The 24,032-nt window shown below is 45.5% G+C and overlaps 1 protein-coding gene across 5 annotated transcripts in view; it reads left to right on the top strand.

The window, feature by feature from the left end:
- Positions 1–1,195: 1,195 nt before the first annotated feature.
- The window catches only part of FGFR2 (fibroblast growth factor receptor 2), a gene marked incomplete at its 5' end in the record, with an annotated part of 83,296 nt that continues 60,459 nt past the window's right edge, over positions 1,196–24,032 (top strand). For 2 of the 5 annotated variants that reach the window (XM_084265317.1, XM_084265318.1), the window contains 3 exons: positions 4,624–4,741; positions 20,227–20,493; positions 21,134–21,208. In XM_084265317.1, the coding sequence (XP_084121443.1) occupies positions 4,624–4,741; positions 20,227–20,493; positions 21,134–21,208 (460 nt within the window). Of the gene's footprint in view, positions 1,207–4,484; positions 4,742–20,226; positions 20,494–21,133; positions 21,209–24,032 lie in introns of those variants that run through there. The other 3 variants (XM_084265315.1, XM_084265316.1, XM_084265319.1) reach the window with 3 other exon arrangements.

The raw sequence follows: 24,032 nt of genomic DNA, 5'->3' as shown, positions 1-24,032 counted from the left end.
GGAGGAGTTTCTCCCCCGTCCCGAGGAGCCGCTGCTCGGCACCGCGCCTCAGCCCGCCTGTTGCGGGGGAGCGGACCCTTCCCGTGGAGCTTTCTCGCTGCAGGTAACGGCACCGGGCTGGGCCGGCCGTGGTGGTGGTGGGGGGAAGCGGGGCGGAGAGACGGTGCAGCCCCTGAAAACCGAGGCGGTTGCAAGGTGGAGGAGAGCTGGGAGTCACGGCGCTTCCTCGGCGCCGTCAGCCCGCTGCGGCGCTCGGGCTCCCGGCGCGGGGCCTCGCACCTGGTGCGTGCCGGCACCGGGGCGGGCTGTGCCGGTGCGGGGCTCGGGCAGCCCCGGGGCGGGATGCGGCAGCGCGGGGCTCCCTTCCCGGCGGGGCTGCGGGTCGGTCTGTCTGTCACTTGCTGGTTTCAGCGGTGTGTGTGTGTGTGTGGGGAAGCCCGCCCGAGCAACACGGCTGCCCGCGGGGTCCGTGCCGGTTCTCCCCCCGCCTCTTCCCTCCCGGCCGTTGGATGCACGGGTATCTTTGGGGATGATTTCCAGCGGTGACAGCAGGGGATGAGAAAGGGAGGCTCAGCCTCGGGGGAAGCAGCCCCCCTCTTCGGGGACCGGCACTGCCTCGACGGGCCGCCCGGCGCAGCCGAGAAGCGGGAGGTCCTTCCCCGCCGCGGCGCTCGGGGGCGAGGGGCCGGCGGCTCGTACCCGCCCCCGTCTGAGGTGAGGGGAACAAGAAATCCTCAATGAAATATATATTTAAATGCAAAACGGCCCGTTCAAACAGGGACCCATTATGCGTTTGGTGTGAAACGCTATCAACATTTAAAACTTCATTGTCTCCTTTGTACCAAATCCCTGTAAATCTTCCACTAGCCTTTACTCATTTTCATCTGAAAAGCCTGTTTGGGCTGAATAGACAGCAATCAGCAGCCTCTGGACTTCTCTCTCTTTCTGGAATGTCAATTAAAATGCAGATTTTTTTCTTCTTCCCCCCCCCCCCCCCCCCCAACCCTTAGTGGCAAAAGACTTGAGAAAAACAGGATAGTCCTGGAAAAAAGCAAATGAAAGAAGTTCAAACAATGAAAGAAAAAAAAAAAAGTACCAAAGCTGCCAGCCGGTTCCCATTAGTCTTCTAGAATTAATGTTTAATAGCTGTGATGCTCGGATTTGCTTGGAGATTGAACTGTGATGAAGAGTCTTGTTAAGATCTTTGTGCGTGGGTATATGTATAGGCGCATGTGTAGGGGGGTGTGTGTGTATGTGTATGGAAAGCTGTTATCCAGGTAAATGAAGCTTTAAAGCTTTTTTTTCTGATGCAGCTACTGGAGCTTTCAGGGCGCTTGAGATTTCTTTGTGGGGGAAAGATCCGTATTTTACTCAGATTTTGCTATTCCCCGCTCGGTGAGGAGAGATGCTGAAGAGTTGTACAATGGGCGATGTATTGATTTGGTTAACAGACTCTACGGATTGTTCTCTCCCTGGGGAGTGATAAACATCTTATAAACAACAATGGGAGTAGATTAAAAAGAACACCGAGCATTGAATTTAATTAATGCCACTGCTGAACAAGTACTACTTGTTTGTGTGTGTGATTGTGTTTTAAACTCAAGTACGGCTTGGAGGAATTTGGTTGGGCTCCCAAACCAGTCTGCTTTCCCATGCTTGTCAGTTTGGCAAAGAAATTTGGGCAGGTATGTGACGAGGTGAAAATTGACTTGATGAGCGAGTGGCAAGGAGAGCCATCAATCACTGGGGGCTGACAACTCCTCCCCGAAGTGTAGGCTGAGAAGAGAGACAGAGTTCCCTTTCAAGGGTCAAAATAAACACTACGTGTGGCTTTCACTGGGGCTGAGACTCCAGGAGGGATTATGGTATTGTAGTCAGGAAGCCAGGATTGTGGAGGCCAAAAAGCATGCTGGGGCTGTGTTCCAAACATTGAGATAGAGGTACATAATTATCCGGCGCAGGAGGTCTTTCCAGAGGCTCGTCCCCCAGCAACTGTGGCGATTGAACTATGAAAAGAATTTGGTTTCGTTTCATCTTCGTTTGGACTCCGCTTTTTTTTGGGGAGGAGGAAGGAAAGGGCACTCCTGGAACCTCGGTTGCCGTCGCGGTGGTAAAAAGTGGTTTGGCTGCATGGATGGCTCCAGAGCTCTGATTTTTGTTTAGCTGCATCTTCGGGAGCCACGGGTTTGACTTTTGCGCAGCCCCGTGGATCTGGAGCCCCTTCTCTCTGCTGCTCAGGTGTAGATGCTGGCAGAAGTCTCCAGGTGAGAAGATGTGTGGTCAGGTGGCCTTGTGCTGCACCTCAGGGCTTATGGTGAGGGTGGGAACCCCAAACGCGCCTTCAGACGGAGCGTAAAGATCTTCAGGGGCTGGAATCTCAGTGGATTTAATGCTGTTAAGAGTCTGGGTTAGATGCAAGCATGCTGGTATGTTTTCCTTTTGCAAAGTTATGATTAAATATTGCATTTTTATACGTAGCCTTTAATTGGGCTCTACGAGATGACTTATGGAAATTAAATTAGCTTTACATCCAGTCTGTCAATTAGCGTTTCTACCGGCTTTACAGCTGGGTAAACTGAGCTGCAGAGCTGTGGCTGCCAGACAGAGAGTCGGGTAGTTGACCTGGGTGGTAGGTAGAGTCCGGGACGACTTGCTCCAGTCCTTCACCAGATGCAAACTGGTCCCGGACACGGTGCTCCCTTCAGCTCTGCACCTGCTCTGCACTTAGGTAGAGCTCGGCAAGCTTTACCCTGCGTTTTCACTGGAGGTTTAATAGTAGTTCCTAGCCTGTGGTTTGGGATGCTCACTCTATCCTTAAACCTCTAAAGGAGGGACAGAGGTTTGAGCTGCTATCAGTTGAGGTGAAAAAAGCTTGCCCTGAAGTAGCAGATTTGCCTGAAATACAGTCTATTAATTATTTTCCCAACTGCCGCCTTGACGTCATCTCAAATCTGTTTCTACTGACTCAAAGTTATTCTGTATAGTACTAAAGATAAAGGATGCCTCCCTCGGCAGTATTCCTCTCCTTAGCACTGTGAACTCAGTTTGTATGTGCAGATAGCAAAATGTTAGTAAACTCTTTAATGGCTGGCTTTAGAAAGTGAGAGTGTCTGTGTTTCCGTGTACTGCATGCTGAGGTACCACATCCAAATGACAGGGAGCTTTGGGAAGTTTGCCTCTATGGCTACAATCTCCCCCTTTTTTGGGTTTTGTTTTGGTTTGTCTTTTTGTTGGGTTGCTTTTAAAGAGTGAGGGCAGGAGGGAAGAAGTGTTTATGTTGGTTTTTTCCTTTTATTAGTCCTCTCTAAGCTTCAGTTGGGTTTCATCACATCTAAGATGAATCATTGGCTGGATTGGAACAATTCTTGCACTTACTTGTTTTACCCACTTACTGAGGTTTATCATCTTTTATTCCTGAAGCGGGAAATCAGGTCTAGTTTTCTGGTTGAATTGTTAAACCACCTCTGTGAGGATGTTCTGATCCTCACCTGGCATCTTAGTGTGGTGGCAACAGGGTCCCCTGAAGGGAGTGTCAGTTACTTTGGGATCGCTTCTTTCTTCCATCAGCCCATGCCTGGATTACCAGTTAACTCCATTTAAATTAATTTTACTGTAAACAAAAGAGATGTTGGGATTTTTTTTCCCCATCCAAAAAATATCTATCGGTAAGCATCATTTAGAGAGAGAAGAGAAACGTGTGTGCACATGGCTTACCATGGAAAAGGATAGTGGTCTGTGGAATTGCAGCCTGTCCCATGCTTTATAATGCTTTTAATTGACTGTAACACGATGTAGCTAACCAGTATCCCAGCAAAGACTGGAGCCTTTCACCTGTACGGGACTCTCAGGCTTTAAAAAAAGTCACTGAACTGAGTCAGTAGAAGGTACTTCCATAGGGAAATTGGAATTCTTAAACGAAACAAGGTTTTATGGATTATTCAAGCCTAAAGAGTATTTTTCAAGTGTGGTGTTGTGTTGTTTTTTTCTTTTCTTCCTTCTCTTTTCTTGTGGAAAATTACTGAATTCTTGCAAATTCAGCTGGCTGCAGAACTGCCTAGGTGAAGGAATGAAAAACAAGGGGAACTTACATAAACCTTCAAACAATAACAAGAATATAATTTGTATAATTGTGGTAATTTTGTAGCATTACAGGTTATGTGCCTGCACATGTGTGTTCCTCATATTTTTTTTTTAAAACCTGTATATTTTTCTGTCAGTAAAACAGCTCTCTAAATATGTGCTGAGAAGTGATTTTGCAAAAACAAGGTGGACTTGGTTACGCCTCAGGTGATGATGGAAACTGCTAACAGAAAATGAAAAGTCACTCACTTTTCACATATTCTTGAAGCTGGAAAACTATTTTTCCCCATCCTCCCCCTCCCACCCAGCACTTTTCGGGGCTTTCTGAGGTGGGGGTTTTTTTTTTCAGCTTGCTGTTTTAAGATGGTTTTGCTGACAGTGTTAAATCTCTCTCCTCCCCACAGCAGCGGCCGTCGTTCCAAGGCGGGAGGTATTACCCTGGCCGAAGGCACTGCTTTCTCTCCATGCTTCTCTAGAGGCGTTCAGATGGGATTAAAGTCCACATGGAGATATGGAAATGGACCAGGAATTTACTCTAAAAAGATGGTCAGCTGGGATTTGGGTTGCCTTATCTGCCTGGTGGTGGTCACCATGGCCGGACTTTCCCTGGCGCGACCTTCGTTTAATTTAGTTGTTGAAGACACCACGCTGGAACCTGAAGGTAAATCACTCTAGAATCCTTAACGTTGCAAAATAAGTTAATGTTAAATGCCTGAATGTCTGAAAATAGAACTCAGCATCCGTATGTGCTTTGGTAGATCTAAGGCAAGTAAGAAATTAGCCCTGAAGAGTTATGTTTCTTGGCTTTTCCGGCTCACACATGGGCTGTGTTCATGCAAGTGTGTGTTTAATCTTATGCAAGCAAGCAATGTCAGTGATTTCACTTGGGACTGTCATCGCGTTGTATAATCAAAGGGTACGGCTGAAAGTGTTCAGGAATGGGTCTTGAAGGAAACCAGTCTCGTATGTATTCCATGTCGCTGTCTCAAGGAACGAAGTGGCTGTAGGGCTGCCTGTCTCTGGTGGCTGCCTTAGCCCCAGAAGTTCAGGGAAAAACAAATCCCACTAGTTGTCAGTCATGTGGCCTCGGTGTTTAGTTTTGACAGGCGCTTTGCAGAAACGGTGTTGGGGCTTTATTGGTGTTTGGACTTGGGATAAATTTCCCTATGGCTGTTAATATCCAAGAGCAGTCGGTACGGGGTCTGGAGTGCGAGTTCTGGAAGTATGGGTGTTGAGGTCTGGAAGCAAGGACGGCAGATGGTGGCTGTGAAAGCGAAGGCTCGTTGAGACCTTGAGAGGTGTTTTGATAAAATCACCCATTTGGAGCCTGCACCTGTCGATATGTTCTAGGTATATCCATTCCTCAAGCTTTGCAGAGTGGTTTTCTTCTCTAAAGAGCTGAGGAGGGACTGTGTTCTTACTGTCGCGAGCTGGTGGCATTTAAGAATGATTTTACTGGGTTGTGTAGGATCTTCCTTGCTCTCTGAGCACCTCAGGGAGAAAGAGAAGCTTTCCTCTCCTAAGGTTTTATCTGTCTTTTGGGGGAGCGAATGTCAAACCAATCCAACAGTCCATAGAGCGTTTCTGACCCAGCGAGCTTGCTGGGGAGGATTTGGCCTTTACACGTCGTACGACTCATGTCCACGGATACAGCTTTGTTTTTATTTAATCTATTTTCTTGCAAAACTTATTTGTTTCTATCCACTGCCTCTAAAAATAGACGTCACCAGCTAACACATTTTTAGAATCCGATCCAAGTACATTTTTATTGATGGCAGGGGATGAACTATTTAGAGATGATGAGCCCTCCTCCCTAGCAAGCAGTCTTGGAAAAAAGTTAACAAAGTAGAGCTATATTGTCATGTCAGCCATAGAGATTGCTGATAGCAAAGAGGTTTTTTTTTTTTTTCCCCCCTTCTTCTTTTGAAGGTAACTCAAAGAAGGAAAGCCCAGCTCTCATTGCCACCGACTGTATGGTTTGTTAGTTGTACATCTGCTGCCTTTTTGGCTTTTCAAAGGAGTAGAATCGTGAATAATTGTGACTTCTGATTAGCTGTTTGCAATAAGGTCCTGTAGTTTTAGGGTTAAACCAGAGAGAGTATGATTGCATGATTGGTTGGAGTGTTTTACAGGGAGAAGAGTAATGTGTTTTGAACGCTGCCTGGTGACTTCTCAGCTTTTCAGGGCAATAACTGGCTTTTATTATTTTAAAAAGCACTGTTTAAAAATATGTTTCTTCCACAGTGAACATCCAGGGGTTCCAAGTTTTATCAAAGAGTAAATTGTTAGAAAGGATTTAAAACTTCTTCCCCAGGCAGGAATGTTACTGACATGAAACAATTTTAGACGTGAGAACCCGAATCATTACCAGAAATTAAAAGGGGAAAAAAACCCAGCAAGTAACCAACAATCCAAAGCCACTTCTAACTTAATGATATAATAAGAGCTTTTATGCTGTAGAATACAGGGGATTGTGTGGGATTTATATCTGAGATTTGGGAAATAAAACCTCCTTTATGTACTTTGTTAAACCCCTTTTAAAAAAAAAAAATCCCAAACCAACCAACAACAAAACAGATATTACAGTCACCTTCTTTGGGTTCCATCGCTGCCACCCACAAACCTCTCCAAGCTGAAAACAAAACCAAAAAAAACCCTTCAAAAATAATCCCTTCAAAGGCAAAGCAGGCTTCTTTTTTAATTTAGTAAATGGCAAATGTTTTGGCCACAGCTAATTTGGGGGGTCAGGTGGTCTATTAATGTAAATTTTGAGTGGGGCCGCTGATGGTGCAGTCATTAGAGCTATGGCATTTCATACCAGCTGAGGAGGTCGATGGGGCCATGACCTTCGGTGACATGTGTTGATCTGTTCTTTAGTCTTCCTTCATTGACATGCCCTAAATTGTGCTTTTTTTTTTTTTTTTAATGTTAGGTGCTCTTATTGTTATTTTTGATTGCCTTAGTGACTCAGAATATTCAAGAAGCTGTATGCAACATTAACAGGAGTTGGTGTGCTGTGGCTTTTCATTCCTTGGATTACGGACATTTGCAACTGTTTTCTTCAGACTGTCTGGTGATGCTACTTTAGTACAAGTAGTAATTAGCTAGCAGGGTAATTGGCTGCCTGGTTATGTGCAGGATACGTGCAAGACGTCATGCATCAAGGTACTCTTGGTTATCAGTGGTCACGTTGATCTTGATGGTAGCACGTTTCTCTTGGGTGCCGATACGAGCCGCTGGCTTCGTTGGGTGCTGTATCTCATCTGTGGCCATTAGATGTATGTTTGGCTGGTACATACGAAAGCGTTTACACTGAAGGTGGTGTCTTGAGCTGCTGTGAGTTATACCATTGGTATTGCTCGCTCAGGGCTGGATCCTGAGGGGTGATGCTGTTGGTTGTGGTGCTTTCTTCCTCACACAGTGATGGTAAAATCTGAGGCTGTTAAGCCATGGGAGCCAGAAACAGGGCCTGTAGAGTTAGCTTGGGGACTGTCAGCTGTTGAATTATGTCTTGTATCGGGTGTTTACATGCATGTTTTTTTATCCTAGAGAGTATAAAGACTTTTTGCTCTTAAATATTTAGAAATAAGTCTATGTGGTGTGTACAAAGGAGCCATTCTCCTTCTGCGTAACCGAGGCTGTGACGGCCTTTGATGATAGCCAACGTTTCAAAAGGGCTCTGACCGCACACATAGGTTGAAGGGTTACTTTGTGAACTGAATAATTAGTTTAGACATATATTTGATAAATAGCAAGCTCTCCCTTGACCTTCCCTTGCCCAAGCTGTGTGTTATCGTTCTGCTGGGGAGCTAATTTAGTCTCTTCCCCACATGCAATGCCTCGACGTTGTCCTTGGAGCGCCCACTCAGAGCCCTCGCCTAGTGTAGTAAATGCGTCTCAGTTCTTTTAATTTAGGTCAAATTTCAAAGGACTAATTTAAGCTTTCCACAAGGGACAGCCTAATTCTGCGTCCTGTGTAAAACAGTAGTTCGAAACAGCCTGAAATGTGTGTTTGGGAGGTTCCTAGGAGCAGCAGTGGCAGAGGGGGGCTTGAGGTTAATGTCACCTGTGGTTAGCACAGTCTTGGACATCCTTCGTTAGCTCCTTCGTTAGCTGCTGTGACCTGCTTGGGTCAGGACATGGGGTCTTGTGAGGTGCTTCCAGTCTCCCAGGGAGCTGCAGCACATGGTGGTGGGATGTCCCCTGTCCCATGGGGAGCAACATGCTCCTCAACCATGGGTCCTATCTTTGTGGGTGCCATCCTCCTGCGAGGTTGCAGGACTGGAAGGACCCCACGCATTGGTCATCTTCCCTGGGCAGAGGTGGTAGAGAAACATCGTGATGCTGCTTCTGCTTTGCTAGGAAAAATAAAACAAAGAGTTCACCCAGGGTTCCCATGTTACCTTTTTTTTTTTTTAAGAGCCATGGCTTTGATATCTGCAAATTAAAATAGCAAATCAAACTTCGTTAAATCAGAGGTTTGTTTTTTTTTTTAATATATTAAGGGAGGGCAATTATTCCAGCCCATTATGGAGGAATGTGACATCCCCACAGCTCCGGGTGAGGGCTGGATGCCCTTTCAGAGATCCGGTTCAGTAAGTTACTTGGCCCGGTACAGGAATTGCTAGCTGAGATTCTGGGGAATTGTACAAGCAGCCAGATTAAATCAGTTTTAATGTGTCCATTCTGCCTTTAAAATCCGCAGTCCTTAAACAGAGGCATGGTCTTGAGCTGCGGACTAATTGGGCATGGGTAGGGTTGTTATTTACAGTCGAGGTGGATGAGACACTGGGAGTTGGCAGCGTGTTGGTGTGACAACCCTTTTGCAGAGTAACAGGAGTAATTGCACGCTCTGGGCTTATCTGCTGTGTTTTACCATTGCAGCTTTTTGAAATAAAAAAAAAAAAGAAGTTAACTTTAAAGAACTTGGTTCCTTGAGTGGGTTAGTTTGGAGCCAGAATGTTCTCAAAGATGCTGAGTTATGTTTTGGTTGGGGTTGGTTTTGGGTTTTTTTTTTTATTTAAAAAAACACATTTGTATAGATAAGACCCTAAACAAGCCACCGTCTCCAGTGGATGCATAGTTTTCTAATCTTGAAATAGTTCTTCCTTGGCAAAGAACTTGCAACAAGCTTCAGGCTGTGGTAACTTTTTATACAGGCGAGTAGCAAAGCCTTGAAAGCCAGAACTTAAAATGAAAATGCTGACAGCTCCAGTTACGCAAGGCTGTGTGCGCATGAAAGGACGGACTATTGTGATGTTTTAATAATAACCATAGCACAGCTCTTAATGAGCTTATTTCTACGTCCAGCTCCAGTAGAAATGATCACTTGCCTTTATACAAATACAGTCAAAGATTAATATTTCCTTAGAATGAATATTTAGTTTGGGGAGCAGATGGGTGTGTGAGGAAAGTTCTTAATTGCTTTTTTTCTTTCTTTTCTATTGTTAAGAGAGAAAAATTCCTTACTGGAAGGGTGGGATTTTTAAGTGTTAAATGTTTGTGGGTCCTCGAGGTTGAAGCTTTAGAGTGAAAGTGGAGCCTTTCTTCGAAGCAGTGTTCCTTAGCTCCCTGGTTTTGAAAGAGCCATCGCCCTCTCGGGCAAGTGCTGTCTTGTTTGTGTGCAACAGTGCACCTGGTTCAACCAGAAGAGGAGATTTATTTCAGTGTAGTTAAACAAGTGTGAAACTCATGCTGAAAAGACAGCAGGAACCCAAAATGTGTCCAAAATGATGAAGACTCTGGAGTCTTGCATCAGTGTGAGCGAGGGTTTGGTACCCCAGTCGCAGGCAGGACACGCTGTGCTTCCTCCATTGCAGCTGGGAGCATCTTCTGCAGCGTGGGTCGGGGCGCTCAGATTTGACTTTGTGGTGCCTGTGGGGAAACTGGACGACACTTGATCTGATGCAGAGCCTGCCAGGGTTAAGTTATCCTTACAGCAGTTTGGGAACTGATTGCAACAGCAGTCTGAATTTCAGCTTCGGTTCAGCACATCGCGCCGTACGCCTGTGCTGTTTGCCTCTTGGATGTGGCAGAGCACGCCCCCAGCTCAGAGACGCCGTCTCATAGTTCTGGGGAATAACCTGGCTCTTGAACTGATCGAAAAGAGAAGTTGGAGCAACTCTGAATACAGGGAAATCTTAAATAAAGACCAGATTTTTCAGGCGAGTGGCAGCCAGCAGCTCCTGTTATAATTACGAAACGTGTGCTGGGAGTGCCCAGCTGTTCTGGAAGTTTGGCCCTTTGGGTTTCAGTGGGAGTGAGGAGCGTCAGCAAAACCTCGCTGGCATTTACTGCTTGGGGACTGCACCTCTCAAGGAGGACACTTGCAAAATAAGCCTGTAAGAGAGGGAAATATTACATGGATTTTTTTTTTAAGCTTTTAAAACCGGCTTATAATTCATATAGCAATTACATACATCTCCAGGTTATCCTTTTCCATCTCTTAATTAATTTTTTATTTAAATGGAAAAACGAACCAGAGGACCACCCTTTTTCTTTATCTAAGGGTAGGGTTTTCCCAGACCTACTCCTGAGCATCAGAGTAGTCAGCACCTTGACACTTGAGAGGTGTCTCCTGGACTTCTCTTCCTGCTGGTTCAGATCATTTTGCTGCTTGTCACCACACAAATGACGCTGCCTGTATTGATGAGAGGGACAGAAAGGCAGATCCAAGTGCTAGCTGAATTCTACCACGCGGCTTCCTTCACTTGCCATGCTATTATTATTTTAATTGTATTAAAATCACTGTAAGTGAAAGCATTTGGTGAACCTCAGCAAAGCTGAGGAGTTGAGATCTGACCTACTTTCACTCCCCTCCTCACATGCCGTTGCAAGTTGTGTGTAATTATTGCTCTTCCTCCCCCGCAAAAGAACCGGCTCATCAGTTTGGGACACTAACCCATGTGTTGGGGCACCGTGGGGTAGCAGAGCTGTGAGAGGGGCTGAGAGGAGGGGATTATTTCCTCCTGCCAAGGGAAGGGCTTGCATTTGTGGGGGTTTACTGGGAAGTGCAGCATGCTGAGGGACTGGAAGGGGAAAAAGGGAGGATGAGAAGCTGGTTGGGGAAAAGATCATGATTTGGCTGCATCCTATTTTATTTTTTTCTTTTCTCCTAGCTTTTCATAGGTTTCTATTCCAAAAGCTTTGTGACGTGTAGTTATTGCCTCACAAGCTTTCTCCTGGGGGGGCTGGTGGCTGTTTCTGAGAGGGGTTTGGCATTGGTTGTTGTGGCTGGGCATACCCAGGCAGTCTGTGCTGACCGGGACCAGTCTGCAGGAGGCTACGTTGTGCTTGGGTCGGTCAGATCTTGATCAGTGTGCCGGGCTATGACTTCAGGTTTTCAAACGTAATAAACTGCTGTGGCATTGAAAACCTCCCCTAAAAAGAGAGGTTGAGGGAGCTGGGCTTGTTCAGCCTGGAGAAGAAAAGGCTGTGGGGGGACCTCATTGCAGCCTGCCAGTCCCTGAAGGGAGCAGAGAAACAGGAGGGAAATCAGCTTGTTAAAAGGGTAGATAATGGCAGGACAAGGGGGAATGGATTGAAGCTAAAGGAGGGAAGGTTTAGATGAGATACTAGGGGGAAGATATTTACAGAGAGAGTGGTGAGGTGCTGGAATGGGCTGCCCAGAGAGGTGGTGGATGCCCCATCCCTGGAGGTGTTCAAGGCCACGCTGGGCAACCTTGTTAGCTCCAGGCCTGGAGTTTGGTGGCCCTGCCTGTGGCAGGGGGGTTGGAACTCTATAATTCTTGGGGTCCCTTCCAATCCATGCCATTCTATGATTCTATGATGATGTAAAGCTCAAGGTACACTCCCTTTAGAGTGGTGTGTAGGGGTCCATACAGGTGAGCCCCAGGCAGGGCTGGTGGCTGGGCAGGAGGGAGAGCGTGCCTCCTTGGGACTCGCTGCGCAGGTCTGCCAAGTGCCCTGCTCAGTGTCTCCGTGTCGCAATGTTTAATTTGTTTCAAGGAAAGTCAAGTGATTTATAATCCCGAATGCCACCCCACAGCTCTTAAAAATCATTTTAAAACCCCGGGTTAAATTTTGAGCAGTTCTCAAGCCTGGCTCTATTAAACATAGTTTAATCACGAAAAATAATCCTGTTCAGATATTTCAGAGTTGAAGTACCCAGATTTACCCCATGTTGTTTACTCACCAGGGCAGCAGCGCAGGTATTTCAGCCCCGCAGGGTGAGCGGGGAGGCTCTGCAATAAATCTGCAGCCACCACCACTCAGTAATAGCCCTTCTCCTAACAATTCAGAAGCATCCGAACCATCTTCCATTAGTGTGGCGAAGTGCCCAGGAGCCACCACTGCTACACAGTAAGGAGTGACGTGATGTGGAGGTGCCTGTGAGTTAAAAATAACCCCTGCCATGGAAATGGTTGTGGGCCACCTGGAAGCTCAGATAGCCAGCCTAGGTTTTAACTCCTGGGCTTGTTCTGCTGTGTCTTCCTTGTCTCTGGGGTACCACTGATGTCTTCTTTGTGTGGTGCTGGAATAAAATTAAGCTCTGATGTGTTTTGACTCAACGTTGCTCTGGGTTAAAGGGAGCCTGCTCTGACTTGAAGCTCTGAAGTATTTGGAGGATACAGTGTGGTTTGTATGCGTTGTGGATGGGACTTCTCAAAAGTGCTGGGGGCATCTTTTGGGCATGGTGTTTCCAGTGACTTCTTTTTTTTTTTTCCCAAGTCCTGCTGTAGGAAGTGGGGGAAGATGAATTTCAGGGGAGCAGGCAAGATGAGACTTCCAGACGAGCTGCTAAAATGAAGAGGATTTGTATAGTCAAGTAAAAATGGGACCGTGTACAAAAGAAACAACCGCTGACTTGCACCCAGGGTATCTGAATAGTTGCTCTCCACGTCCAGAACTAACACTCGAACATGGAATTGTGCAATTTTTAGCCTCACGGTTGTAATTTATCTCTTCTGCTTGTTGACTGGTACCAGTCCCCAGCATGGCCTTCGGCAAACCTGGAAGAAAATTCTTGTGTGTTTGTGTTTGGATTTGTGCTGTGTTCTGTTATATTGCTCTTGCAATGCAAACAAAGAACCTGCAAAAAGCTACAGATTGGAATAGATGCAAGAAAATATTAAACCCGAGAAAAACCCTTTGTGAGTAAATATACTCCTAACTTTTCCCAAGGCTGTATATCTTACGGAGCCTTTTCCAAGCAGAATTTCATGCTAAGTTGGACAAAGGGAGCTGGTTAAATTGCTCTGCCGCTTGCTTGTATGCAGAATAGTCAGGAAGATTTGATGTTCTGCTGTTGCTGCAAGTAGAAACAATGCGAAAATGATCCCAGTCTTGGATTCTGCTTTTTAGAGAGAGGTAATTTTTTTTTTCAGCTTTTCATTTGAGGTTCTGGCAAAAGGTGATATAATTCCCCTCTGTGTTGTATAATAGATTACATGAGAAGACTCTTCAGTAATGAGTTTGAAGAGTAGTTAATTATTTTTGAGATTGCATTACATGTGTGCTAGGGTTATACTGTGCTCCCTGGTACGCTTAGCACAGAGACTGTTGTTTCATGCAGCACGTGGAGCTTATGGCTTGGGCAGGAACGGTCAGGATTTGGTGCCTGGATCCGAAGGTTCCAATCCTGAAGATGGCCCATGTCTCATTGTACTGATGAAATTACAAAAGGCAGCACAATAATTTCAGGGGGTTTTGGTGTGGCTGCTTGAGGTTGGGAATGTTTTCTCCTTCCCTGGTTGCCAAGTCTTTGTGTAGAAGACATACTGATGCCTTGCTGTTCCTTGCTCTGTCCCCTATCTGGAGATATAATCCTACAGTGATTGTCCTCTAAAGAAGCCTTCGTCCAGTAAGGATCAGATTGTGAGGAATGGGGACAAACAGGAAGAAACGCGGGGCAGTTCCCAGCAGCAGGAGGTGGCCTCGCTGGTCTCTCCACTGTTTACTTTGAACTTGGCGTGCTCTGAGTCTTCCCTGGCTTGGCTTCCAAAAGCAGAAAGCACACAGCCAAGCCCATGAGCATGTGATACTTGGCATTTTTGATGCATCGTTGAGTTATGGCTGCACAACCACTCAACATTTGCAACTATGAAGACAGGTAGCAGCAAGCAGGTTGCAAGCGGTAGGAATTTTTAATCTCTGCACGAAGCCTGGACAAGTACAATTTTTCTTCTTGAGGAGTCTTCTCCCTCTTAACCATGGGGTGAGACACCTCAATCCTGCTGCTTTGTAGCCATCAAAGCCATGCTGAAATAGTTTCACGCACCTCACCCTGTGTCAGCCAGCATGCCAGCACAGCAGGAGACCTCATGAGGTTTGCCCTCACTGGTCTCTTGTTCTGGGTGCACTGGCTGTGGACACAAGGGCTTCAGGGCTAGATGCTGCTTGGGGGATAGTTCCTTGAAGGAGTTGAAGTTCCTTGGTTGGCCATCTGCCCAAGCAGGTGGAGCAGAGCACACTGATGGAATTGTGTGAGCATAACTTTTAGGTGCATAGGCAGAGCTTTTCTTCTTGGCCAAGGGGTCCTCTAGGTGGTGAGACTCTTTGCTGCTCATTAGAATTATTTATTTTTCTAAGTCTTCAAAGCTTAGGAAAACAAGTTAGCGCACTGTAATATTTTCCCTTACCCATGATGACATTGGCAAGTATTTCAATTGGAGGGGATTCACTTCTTTTTTTATGGTCTTAGTAAATGTAGCAGTCAATAGGAGTTGACAGGATGCTGGAGGACCACGCTCCAGCAGGTCAGCGTGGCTGGAAGCTCTTCACTTGCTAGACTACCAGGCAGGTACCGTGTGGTGACACTTAAATCGTTTTGCAAACAGGGCAAAAGGATTCTTCCTGCTCCTCAGATAAGTTTTTCTGTGGTCTGGTTTCAGCTCTTGTACCCATCAACCCATCAGATGACTAGGGACTTATAGAATGATAACAGGGTTAAAAATGGTGATGGGGAAGAAAATACCTCCATTTATTTTGGAGAGTTTGACATGTAAAATTTTGTTGCTGCTTTCAAATGGAGCAGCCTGGGAGCTTGTTTTAAAGGAACCAGTGAAGGCTCAGAATCTGCCATGTCTTTACATTTGTAACCATCACAGATCTCTCTTTGACACTTTGTGTTTGAGGTTTTTCTGTGAGGCCTAGATCGTCAGATTTGAACAATTAAATCTTTTATACGTTGGAGAGAGGGGAAATGACTTCTACTCTTTGGACTGCTGTTAGGTGGCAAGGGTTTTTATTTTATTTAATTTTTTAGTGTTTTAAAATTGTAGAAACAACTGTAGTTATTTGGAAAGTGTTTTACTGGAACAGAGAAACCATCCGATGATGTCTGGTGGAGGCAGAGCTGCACAGAGCCCGCGGCAGGAACGCGGTACAAATAAGCCAGCAGGAATCCAGTGACTTTGGAGAAGCAGATGGATGAATTGTAAACATGTTTTTTGTCCCCCTTGGGTATAAGGAGCTGTGCTTTGTGGGTTCAGTTTGCTAGGGAGTGGTAGTCACCATGGCTGGGAATGACTCTGTGTTTTTTAGACTGGTGGCCACTTCTTCTGTAGGCTGAGTTTATTATCCATCATCAGAAGAAACGTAGAGCTAGTATTCTTAGTATGAGCCTTGGAGAAGCCCACCAGCTTGTTGCCTGGGAGCCGAGAGGGAAGATTGCAAACCTGACTGGTGATACCTGAGCATCCTGGTCTTCCAGTGGCTGCCTCTTGGAAGGAGGGTGAAGTCTTAGTTTTGACTCAGAGTCATGGGGAACGTGGCTGTTGTCGTCAACCCAATATCCCCGTTCCATGTTGCTCATCCAGCATGGTCTTACAGGATCTTCCTCGATGATGGGGAGAAGGTTGGAGAAGCAGGAGGAGCAGTAGTGGTTGGCAGCCTGGAATTCCCTGTGGGACATTTGGTTTTACAATGAATCTCTTGAATTCTTGACGGGTCAGGTCCGTTGACCCTTCTGGGCATGCTGGGCTGATTGTTTAGTTATTTACTCAAGCTTTTTGAAGGGAAGGTGGCTGGATGTGGTCTTAAGCTTTTGTGTTGTGGAGAGTTGTGTGAGAATCTTTGCTGGGGTTAGCTATTAGCTGATTGTTTAATTATTTGGCTCTGTAACTAAGTAACTAAATGCCTTGAGCCTTAAGATAAGCAGCTCTTTGTTAACATTTTAATAAATGGAGGCAAGTAATAATAATTTAAAACCTAAGGAAGTATAAATCTCTCATTTCAGCGACTGAATCTTGAATCGAAGCATAATTTGGAATATAATGTCATGTATCATAACAATCTGAAACAGCACGTTCAGAATGTCCCCAGTCCTCTATTGTGGTCCTGATTTTTATACAAACAGTATTTACTCCATTTGATGGCTGGATGGCATAAACCATGCTGTGAGACTGTATAAGCAGGCAAAGAAAAAGTTCACGTCTGTTTATTTAACAGCAGCTTGGTTTTCCATGGCCGTATTGTTCAACAGCTCCACCTATAAAGTTAAAATACATTGTGTGCACCGCTATTACAAATAAGGATGTAGCTGAGAGCAGACAATAGCGCAAGCAGCGTGCCCTCCCTCGTCCCCCAGTCTGTAAGAACACCCCCAGAAGTTTTACCCATGCCTTTGTTGCTTGTTTGTTTTTTAAGGGGTGATAGGCAGGTGTTCTTCACACCAGGTAGCGCATGGTTGCAGTGAGAACTGGTGTCAGAATTAGAGGATTTGCAGGAGAACTCGCTGAGAAAAGGCAGCACAGGATGCCTCCCTTGGCTTTGTGGAGCTCGCTCAGCAAAGGGCTGAGTCATGGGCTGATGGTGGTGGCTGAAGGACACAGCTTCCAGAGCTGAGAGAGAGCTGGGGGAGCGGGAAGGAGGGAACAGCTCATCGAGCCTTGCTTCGGTGATGTAGGTTCTGCAGGGCTTTTTCCTCCTCCTCCTGCCCAGCTATTTTCGCTAAGGGAAAAAGCATCCTCCTGATGCTGAAAACACTGGAGGGTGGGTACAAGCAGGAGCCATGTAAATTGGCAGCACTGTTGCTCTGGTATGCTCAAAAGATGTGGAAATGGGGAAATAATCTTGATGTCAGCTTCAGGGGAGCCACTGATAGCATGGTACAGCATGCATGCGAGCTAAAAACTTGTCCCTAAATTTCAGAGCGGTGTGCAGCATCCTGGAGAGAGAGTTAACATCATAGTGTGGGCTGTTCAGGTGCTGCTGGGAGTTTTTAAGGAATTTAAACTGGGTGGGTTTTGCAGTGAAGCTCTTGGGGCAGACTCATGCCTCAGAATCCCACCTGTTCTCTGTTTGCTTTTGGGCACTGTTTCAAACCCACACTGAAAAAAAGTTTATAGGCAAGCAGTATAAAAAGTGACAGTCTTAAGTGCTGCTACATTCTAGTTTGGCAACACAAAGCCGTACCTGAAATAACTCAACGTTTCCAAGCATGACTTCATTACTACACGACAACACCTTGTGCTGTATCTTCCCTGATGCTCCAGAGAGAAAGAAATGGAGGAGGATAATATTTACTAACACTGTTATGTATTTGAGACTTGTTGTTCTTCAGTATACCAGTATATTTACTTGTAAAAGGATTTATATATAAATATATTTAAATTTAGAAATAAACTACTCTGCTTGAGTTTGAATTTGCCTCAAAAGACTTGGTGTGAATTTGGGGATAGAAGTTTAAAAGGAGATGAAATCAAGGATGGGAGGTAGAAAACGATTTTCCTTGTGATTGTGTGGGAACAACTGATCTGCCCAGGAGGATGCTGCAACCTGTGTGACCAACCTGCAAGTTTCCTGGCACTCCTCAGCAAAAGCCTCTAATTCCCTTCAAGAGGCATCACCTCTGATGGCTTTAAAAGACTTTAAACAGAGACATTTTTAAACTTAAGTGTATTGTTGGCACAGTGTAAATTTTGTAAAAGAATTTTTACTTTAGAGTCACTTAGCTAACTGGCTTCAGCTACTTTTTAAAAAAAAATATTTTAAATTGGACAGTGGAATTGGAATTAAAAAAGAATCTTAAACTCAATTATTTTCATTACTCTTACAAAATACATGTAGAAAGGAGCCTGTGCTCTTTCTGGAGGTTGGACTTCTGACAGCACAGTGTAGCAGTCAGTAAAACACCTGTATTGTGGATCTGTGGGTTTGTGACTGTATCAGCAGGAGTGAATTAATTTATAAGGAGTGGAAAGCTGTAGTGTAGCTTGTCCTAGAGTTTGAGATGGAACTTTGCATGCCGGAAAGTTTGAGAGACCGTGTTGTAAAATTGTAACTCCAAGAATCGTTGTAGCCTCCATAATTGGTCTTGTTTAAATCATTTTATGTACTTCTGCTGGCCACCAGCTTGGTGTCATGTGTGTGTGTCGAATCTGTTGTTTGAAGAAACATGTTTGCCCTAGGGAAAAAGCTGGGAGAAGCTTTGCTTGCTCTGCAAGGGCACATCCCTGGATCTGCTCTCCCTTTGCTTCAGGCAAACTCCCACTGAACTCCCTGAAATTACATGATACCAGGATGAGTGGGAGGAGAAATGAGAAACTGGACACGCTATTTTCAAGTGGGTCAGTACAACCCAGTATTTAAATGCATGAGAGTCCCACTGTGGTGGCTACTTCTGGTATTCATGGAATCACAGACTGCCCTGAGTTGGAAGGGATCCAATAGGGATCATAGAGTCCAACTCCCTGCTCCTCTACTTACACTACTGACAGAGCTTTATCCTTTCCAAACTCCTGTCTGCAGGCTGGCTCAGGTGTGATGCTTGTGTCGTGCTCCTCTGTTGCAAGTGTGATGCCAGCAGTGACGGTGCTGTGTCCTGCGAGTGAGGAACACGGGGTTTGGGCTTTCTGTATTCTTAGAAGCAAGGGTGGAGGGACACTAGGGACTCACCTTTTCTTTTAATTCTCCCTCAGAGTCCCAGTAAGAGATGTGTTTATGTGTGCCCAGTGGTGCACAGCTGGTGCCTGCATGGGGAAGGATGTGTGCGGGGAGCAGCTGTCCGTGCACTGTGACCCTCCTCGTGAGCAAACAGAAGATGCCTTCATGCTGCTTTCCTGTATTTACTTTTCAGTGCCAGCCTTGGCAAGGCCCAGAGGATCACAGGAGAAGTATTTTGTGGTTGTAGGGTCCCTTTGCCCCGTGCCGAGCCGTCCCACTGCCAGCCCTGGGAGATGGTGCTGAGTGCCAGGGCTGTGGGTCTCTTCCCCCTGTGGAGACCTGGCCTTGGATGGGGGTGATGAAGCCCCAGTGACTATAGGCAGATGTAATTTTCTAAGGATTTTTTTTTTTTGGGAAAAAAAGAGTGGGTTGACACTCTGCTCCTTATTTGGTTGCAAAGGGGAACTGGTGGAGGAGCAATTTTGTGTTGAGCTGCTCTGTACGCTGTGACTTTCAAAGCTTTGCTTGTGTTCCTGGGTTTCTGCTCAGGAGAGGCTGTGAAATAAGGAATGAAGCAACAGAAAAACCCCAACCAGCCACAAAGAAAAAAAAAAAAAGGAATAAAAAGGTTACTATGGCTGGGAGCAGAGTTGGCAGTGTAGAAGGCAAATGCAGAGGCTTTGGGAAGGGAGAAAAATAAAGGACGTCATATATGCTGTGTATGGGAACTCGTGTTTATTAGCTTAGCTAGTAAAGGGTTTTTTGGCTGTCCCCTTCTTCCAACACAGCTTTTCTCAGGTGTTTGCTTTCTGTTATTTAAAGCAACTTACAGAATCAGACAGGGAAAGATAAATATTTTTTGAATCAGGCACAAATACGGAGACATAAAACCAAACTTGCTTTTTGAGGTTCTCCTGGTACCTCCAATTTCCATGGGTTCAGCACCACTCATCTCCTGAGTTGGCTCTCTGTAGGCGGTGAAAAGGGTTGGGTCTTCACATGGTGCTTGGGACCAGGCATTGGGACTGGGAGTGTGTCGAGTCACTGATCAAAAAGGGGGTGAGTTTTTTGTTTGTGGCTGACTTCTTGAAAACACAGCCTACCTCATACCTGCATACGGTTCAGTTTTATGAGACAGGCTGCTGGGTTAATCAGGACGTGACTTTTTTTTTTTGTTGAACATAACTTGATTTCTGTGGATGAAAAGGGCCTTCACTGACTCTTGTTGGCAATTCTCTCCTTTCCCTTCCCTTTCTTCTTCTTCTTCTTCTTCCTCCTCCTTTCCTTCCACCTTCACAGAGCCGCCAACCAAATACCAAATCTCTCAGCCAGATGTATATTCAGCACTTCCAGGAGAGCCGCTTGAGTTGCGCTGTCAATTGAAAGACGCCGTCATGATCAGTTGGACTAAAGATGGGGTCCCTTTGGGGCCTGACAATAGGACAGTGATTATTGGGGAGTACTTACAGATTAAGGATGCTACACCCAGAGATTCGGGCCTCTATGCTTGCACTGCTGTTAGGACCCTAGACAGTGATACTCTGTACTTCATTGTAAATGTTACAGGTGAGTGAGTTAAAGAGGTTTTTGCTGTAAAACGCGACCTAAAGACATGTTATGATAGACCATCAAACAGGCCACAAGACTTGAGCTGAGTTCTGTAGTTCCTTCAGGTATTTTCCTCCTGTCCTGACCCTGAAATGGACTTAGTTTGTATATACCCCTTTTACTTCATGGGATCTGTAGTGATTAACAACCTCTGAGTAGCTCTCTGTTTTATGCCACACTGACAGGGTTTATACAGAGTCGCTGTGATGATGATAAAGCCAGTAGGATGAACACAAGTTTCCCCTCCCTTCCCTCATCAGAAGAGGAAAAGGGGTGTCCTACATCTTTTAAATTTAGAGATAAATCATTCTGGAGACACTCAGATCTGTTCAACTGAATGTCTTTAGGAAAAATAAAAATCCTAAGAGGAAAGAGACTTCTGGAGTTAGTAAACTCCTGAAGCTTTGAAGCATTTCAAGATTATTAGCAGTTTTTACTAAAATTTGATAAGAGTAACACACATTTTGTGGCTGGATTTTCTTTTTCTATGGCTTCTGCACAACAGGTCACCTTGGTAGATAACCTAAGATGTAGCATATTGGTTTGTTTGTCTGTAAAAATAGGCTGGTTTAAAGACTTGCTTATTTTCAATGTGCAGATGCTCTTTCCTCTGGGGATGATGAAGATGACAATGATGGGTCCGAGGACTTTGTGAATGACAGCAACCAGATGAGTAAGTAACAGCAAACTGCCAGAAGTCACTAGCAAGATCCACGTGGAAAATAATGTCCCGTCCTATGCATCCCTGCCTTCAGAGCTTCTTGGTTGTTAACTGCATGGGCTGTCAAATAGCAGCATCTTTGTTCTCCTCCGTTCTCTGTTTCCCTTAGTTCATAACTTGGAAAAGAAAAAAAAAGAAAAATAAACTAATATTCTTCTAAACGTGCTTTACTGGTCTGAACTTTCTTTCTCCCTTCTTGCTGGCTTTCCTGCGGTTTCCTTTCTTCCTGAATTGAAGCTCAGTCTTTGTCTGGTTTGGACTCTCACAGATGAACTAACTTTCCCTGAACCTGAACTGAAATTTAACAGAAGAAACAAAAGGTCCAGCTCACTTTGTTAAAAGGTGGTATGGAAACTTGAAAAATAAAATTAAGTTGTAATGAGGCAAATCCTTCAATCCTTAATCTCAGGCAGAAATCTCCCCAGGGAGAGTGAATTTGGAGACAATGAGGTTCTTTTGTCTACAAAGGACCTCAAGGTTTGTTGCAAAGAAAGCAATCCAGCACTGAAACCATGTTTTATGTGACTTGTACATGATGAAAATGGGCTAAAAGAGTCTTAAACCTATCTGAATGTGAAACTTCAGTCCCTTTGGAGAATGTGGAAAGCTATTAATAGGCTCTAAATAGAGCAGTTGCTGAGGAAAGAAAAAAGAAAGAAAACTCATACTGGTTCCTTACGCACTGTTGTAAAATCTCCTTCGTGGCAGGTAGTTTGCTATGTCCCATGCTTTGTAAAGTCAATAATACACAGAACAGGGCAGTCCTTCACGGGAGGAGGCAGCAGCCAGGCAGTGTGTTTGCTCCGCAGCCTGGTCCGTGGCTGGCAGCTACGTGGTGCGCTCAGGGCACTTGTTCAGACGATGAAGTACGAGCCTGATTTCAGCTCCCCTGATATACGACTGCCCCTGGTCTGAAGCTGGTCTGTGCAATGTTAGATGCTATTTAAAATGATGTAAGTTCTTAGCTGGCTGTTTGGCTGCTGCCATCTGTTAGTGTGATTGACCCGCGCTGGTTCACGGGGGCAGCGTGAAGCGGTGGAGTGAAGCAGCTGGAGGCTGCTCCAGCAGAGGAATGTGGTGGCAAAGCTTGGGAAAGGGACGCTACTTCCCACCAGCCCAGGCAATGTTAGCAGCATTCCCCTGGACAGGACTCGTGGGTCGAAATTCCTTTTAGGAAACATCCCTGTGTCTGTTACCGCTTTAGAGCTTTATTGCTGTTGGTCAGAAAAGGGCTTGTGATTTTTTTTGGTGTGTTGTTAGTGAAGACGACTGTGCTGCTAATCCCTGCTGATGGCTTCGGGGATTCACTGTGAGCACTGATGGATTTTGGAAGTGCATACAGCGAGAGGGTTTAAGAAAGGAATGGACTTGAACTCAAGGCAACTGTGTGCTATAACATCATGGTGACAATTCCTGCCCTTCCACGCAACAGGGAGAAGCACCCAGCGGGTCCACTGTAACACTAGCGATGCTCTTGTAATACAAGCTATCATTTTAAGCTCCCCTTAATCAATCTTGATTCAGGAGCTGGTGAAAGGCCATTGACAATTTCCGTCTGCCAGGAATGGGCTGTGTGCTTTAGCAAGGCTCAATCACACTTTCCCTACTCGACATGAAAGATGCCTCTAGAGCGTGAACGTTTAAACATCTCGGATGGCAGGGAGAGCGCGGACTCTTGCAGCGTAGGAGGAAGGAAACAGCAAGAAGACGGATTGCTCCTGAGCAGGGAGTTGTGCAAACAAGTCCCTGTGAGATTGCTTTTTACGAGGCACCCACAAACTGCTGGGGATTCTCACAAGCTGCAGATGGGAGCAGTGCAGCCTTCCTCCTGGGAAGAGCTGGGACCAGAAGAAAGATCGTGGCACTGCATCTGTTTCAGTGACAGGTTGTGTTATAGTAGCTCAGCTGGATTAATACAGCTTTGCAGGAGGAGGGCTAGTGAGACCCTCATCGAAGTTTGGGATAGGACTTGGTGTGGTGCTTTTGCAAACCACTGAAGCATGTGTGTACGGTGTCTTTGAGCCTTCCCATCGGTATCCTTTGCTGCTCTCCTTCTAGATTTTATACCATGTCTGAAAGACCTCATCTAATTTTGTTGCAAGACAGGTAGAAAAGTGGAAAAAAAACGTTGAGGGGTAGTGCAGGTCCTCCATGAGGCAGTGGTGTGTGATGGTCAAATGCTCTTTACCACCTTCTCCTGCCTGGGAAGGTCCAGAACCTCAGGAGAGCCCCTGGTTGCTGCTCTCTTGGAGAAGTCCTCTTTAAGTGTTTCCTGAATCATGGTTTAAATTTTGCAGATCTAAAACAATTTAACTGATAATTTACATACAAATTACAGCTGCGATCATTAAGGATAAGCAATGGAAATTGGCCTGGGTATGCCTTTACTGATGGAAACAAAAGGCCATAGTCTTCAAAGGTTGATGCTTTTTGATGAAACAATTCTGATAAAGTCCAGCTGTCCTGGCATGTTAATTATGATGTGATGAGGCAGGAAATGGCTGTAGTGGCTTCCACAGGAAACTGAACCTTGGCATTCTCATTCCTGCATATTTAAAACCAAAGCAAACTTCTTAGAGCTGTTTTATTTATCATGGCAAGCATGCTTTTAAGGTCTTTTTATTTTTTGCCTCTGTATTTTTTTCAGAGGCTGAGGCTTTCCAGTGCAGGTAGAGAGGCTGCTGAGGAAATCTACCCCGATTTTCAAGGCTGCCCACAGAATATGACTGGTCTTGAAAACAGTGGAGGCTGGAAGGGCTTGGTAGCTGTGAGAAGC

Source organism: Gallinula chloropus (assembly GCF_964237585.1).
Source record: "Gallinula chloropus genome assembly, chromosome: 5".
Classification (NCBI taxonomy): Eukaryota; Metazoa; Chordata; class Aves; order Gruiformes; family Rallidae; genus Gallinula; species Gallinula chloropus.
Note: the sequence above shows the minus strand (reverse complement) of the source record. Positions and strands in the feature narration are given on the sequence as shown.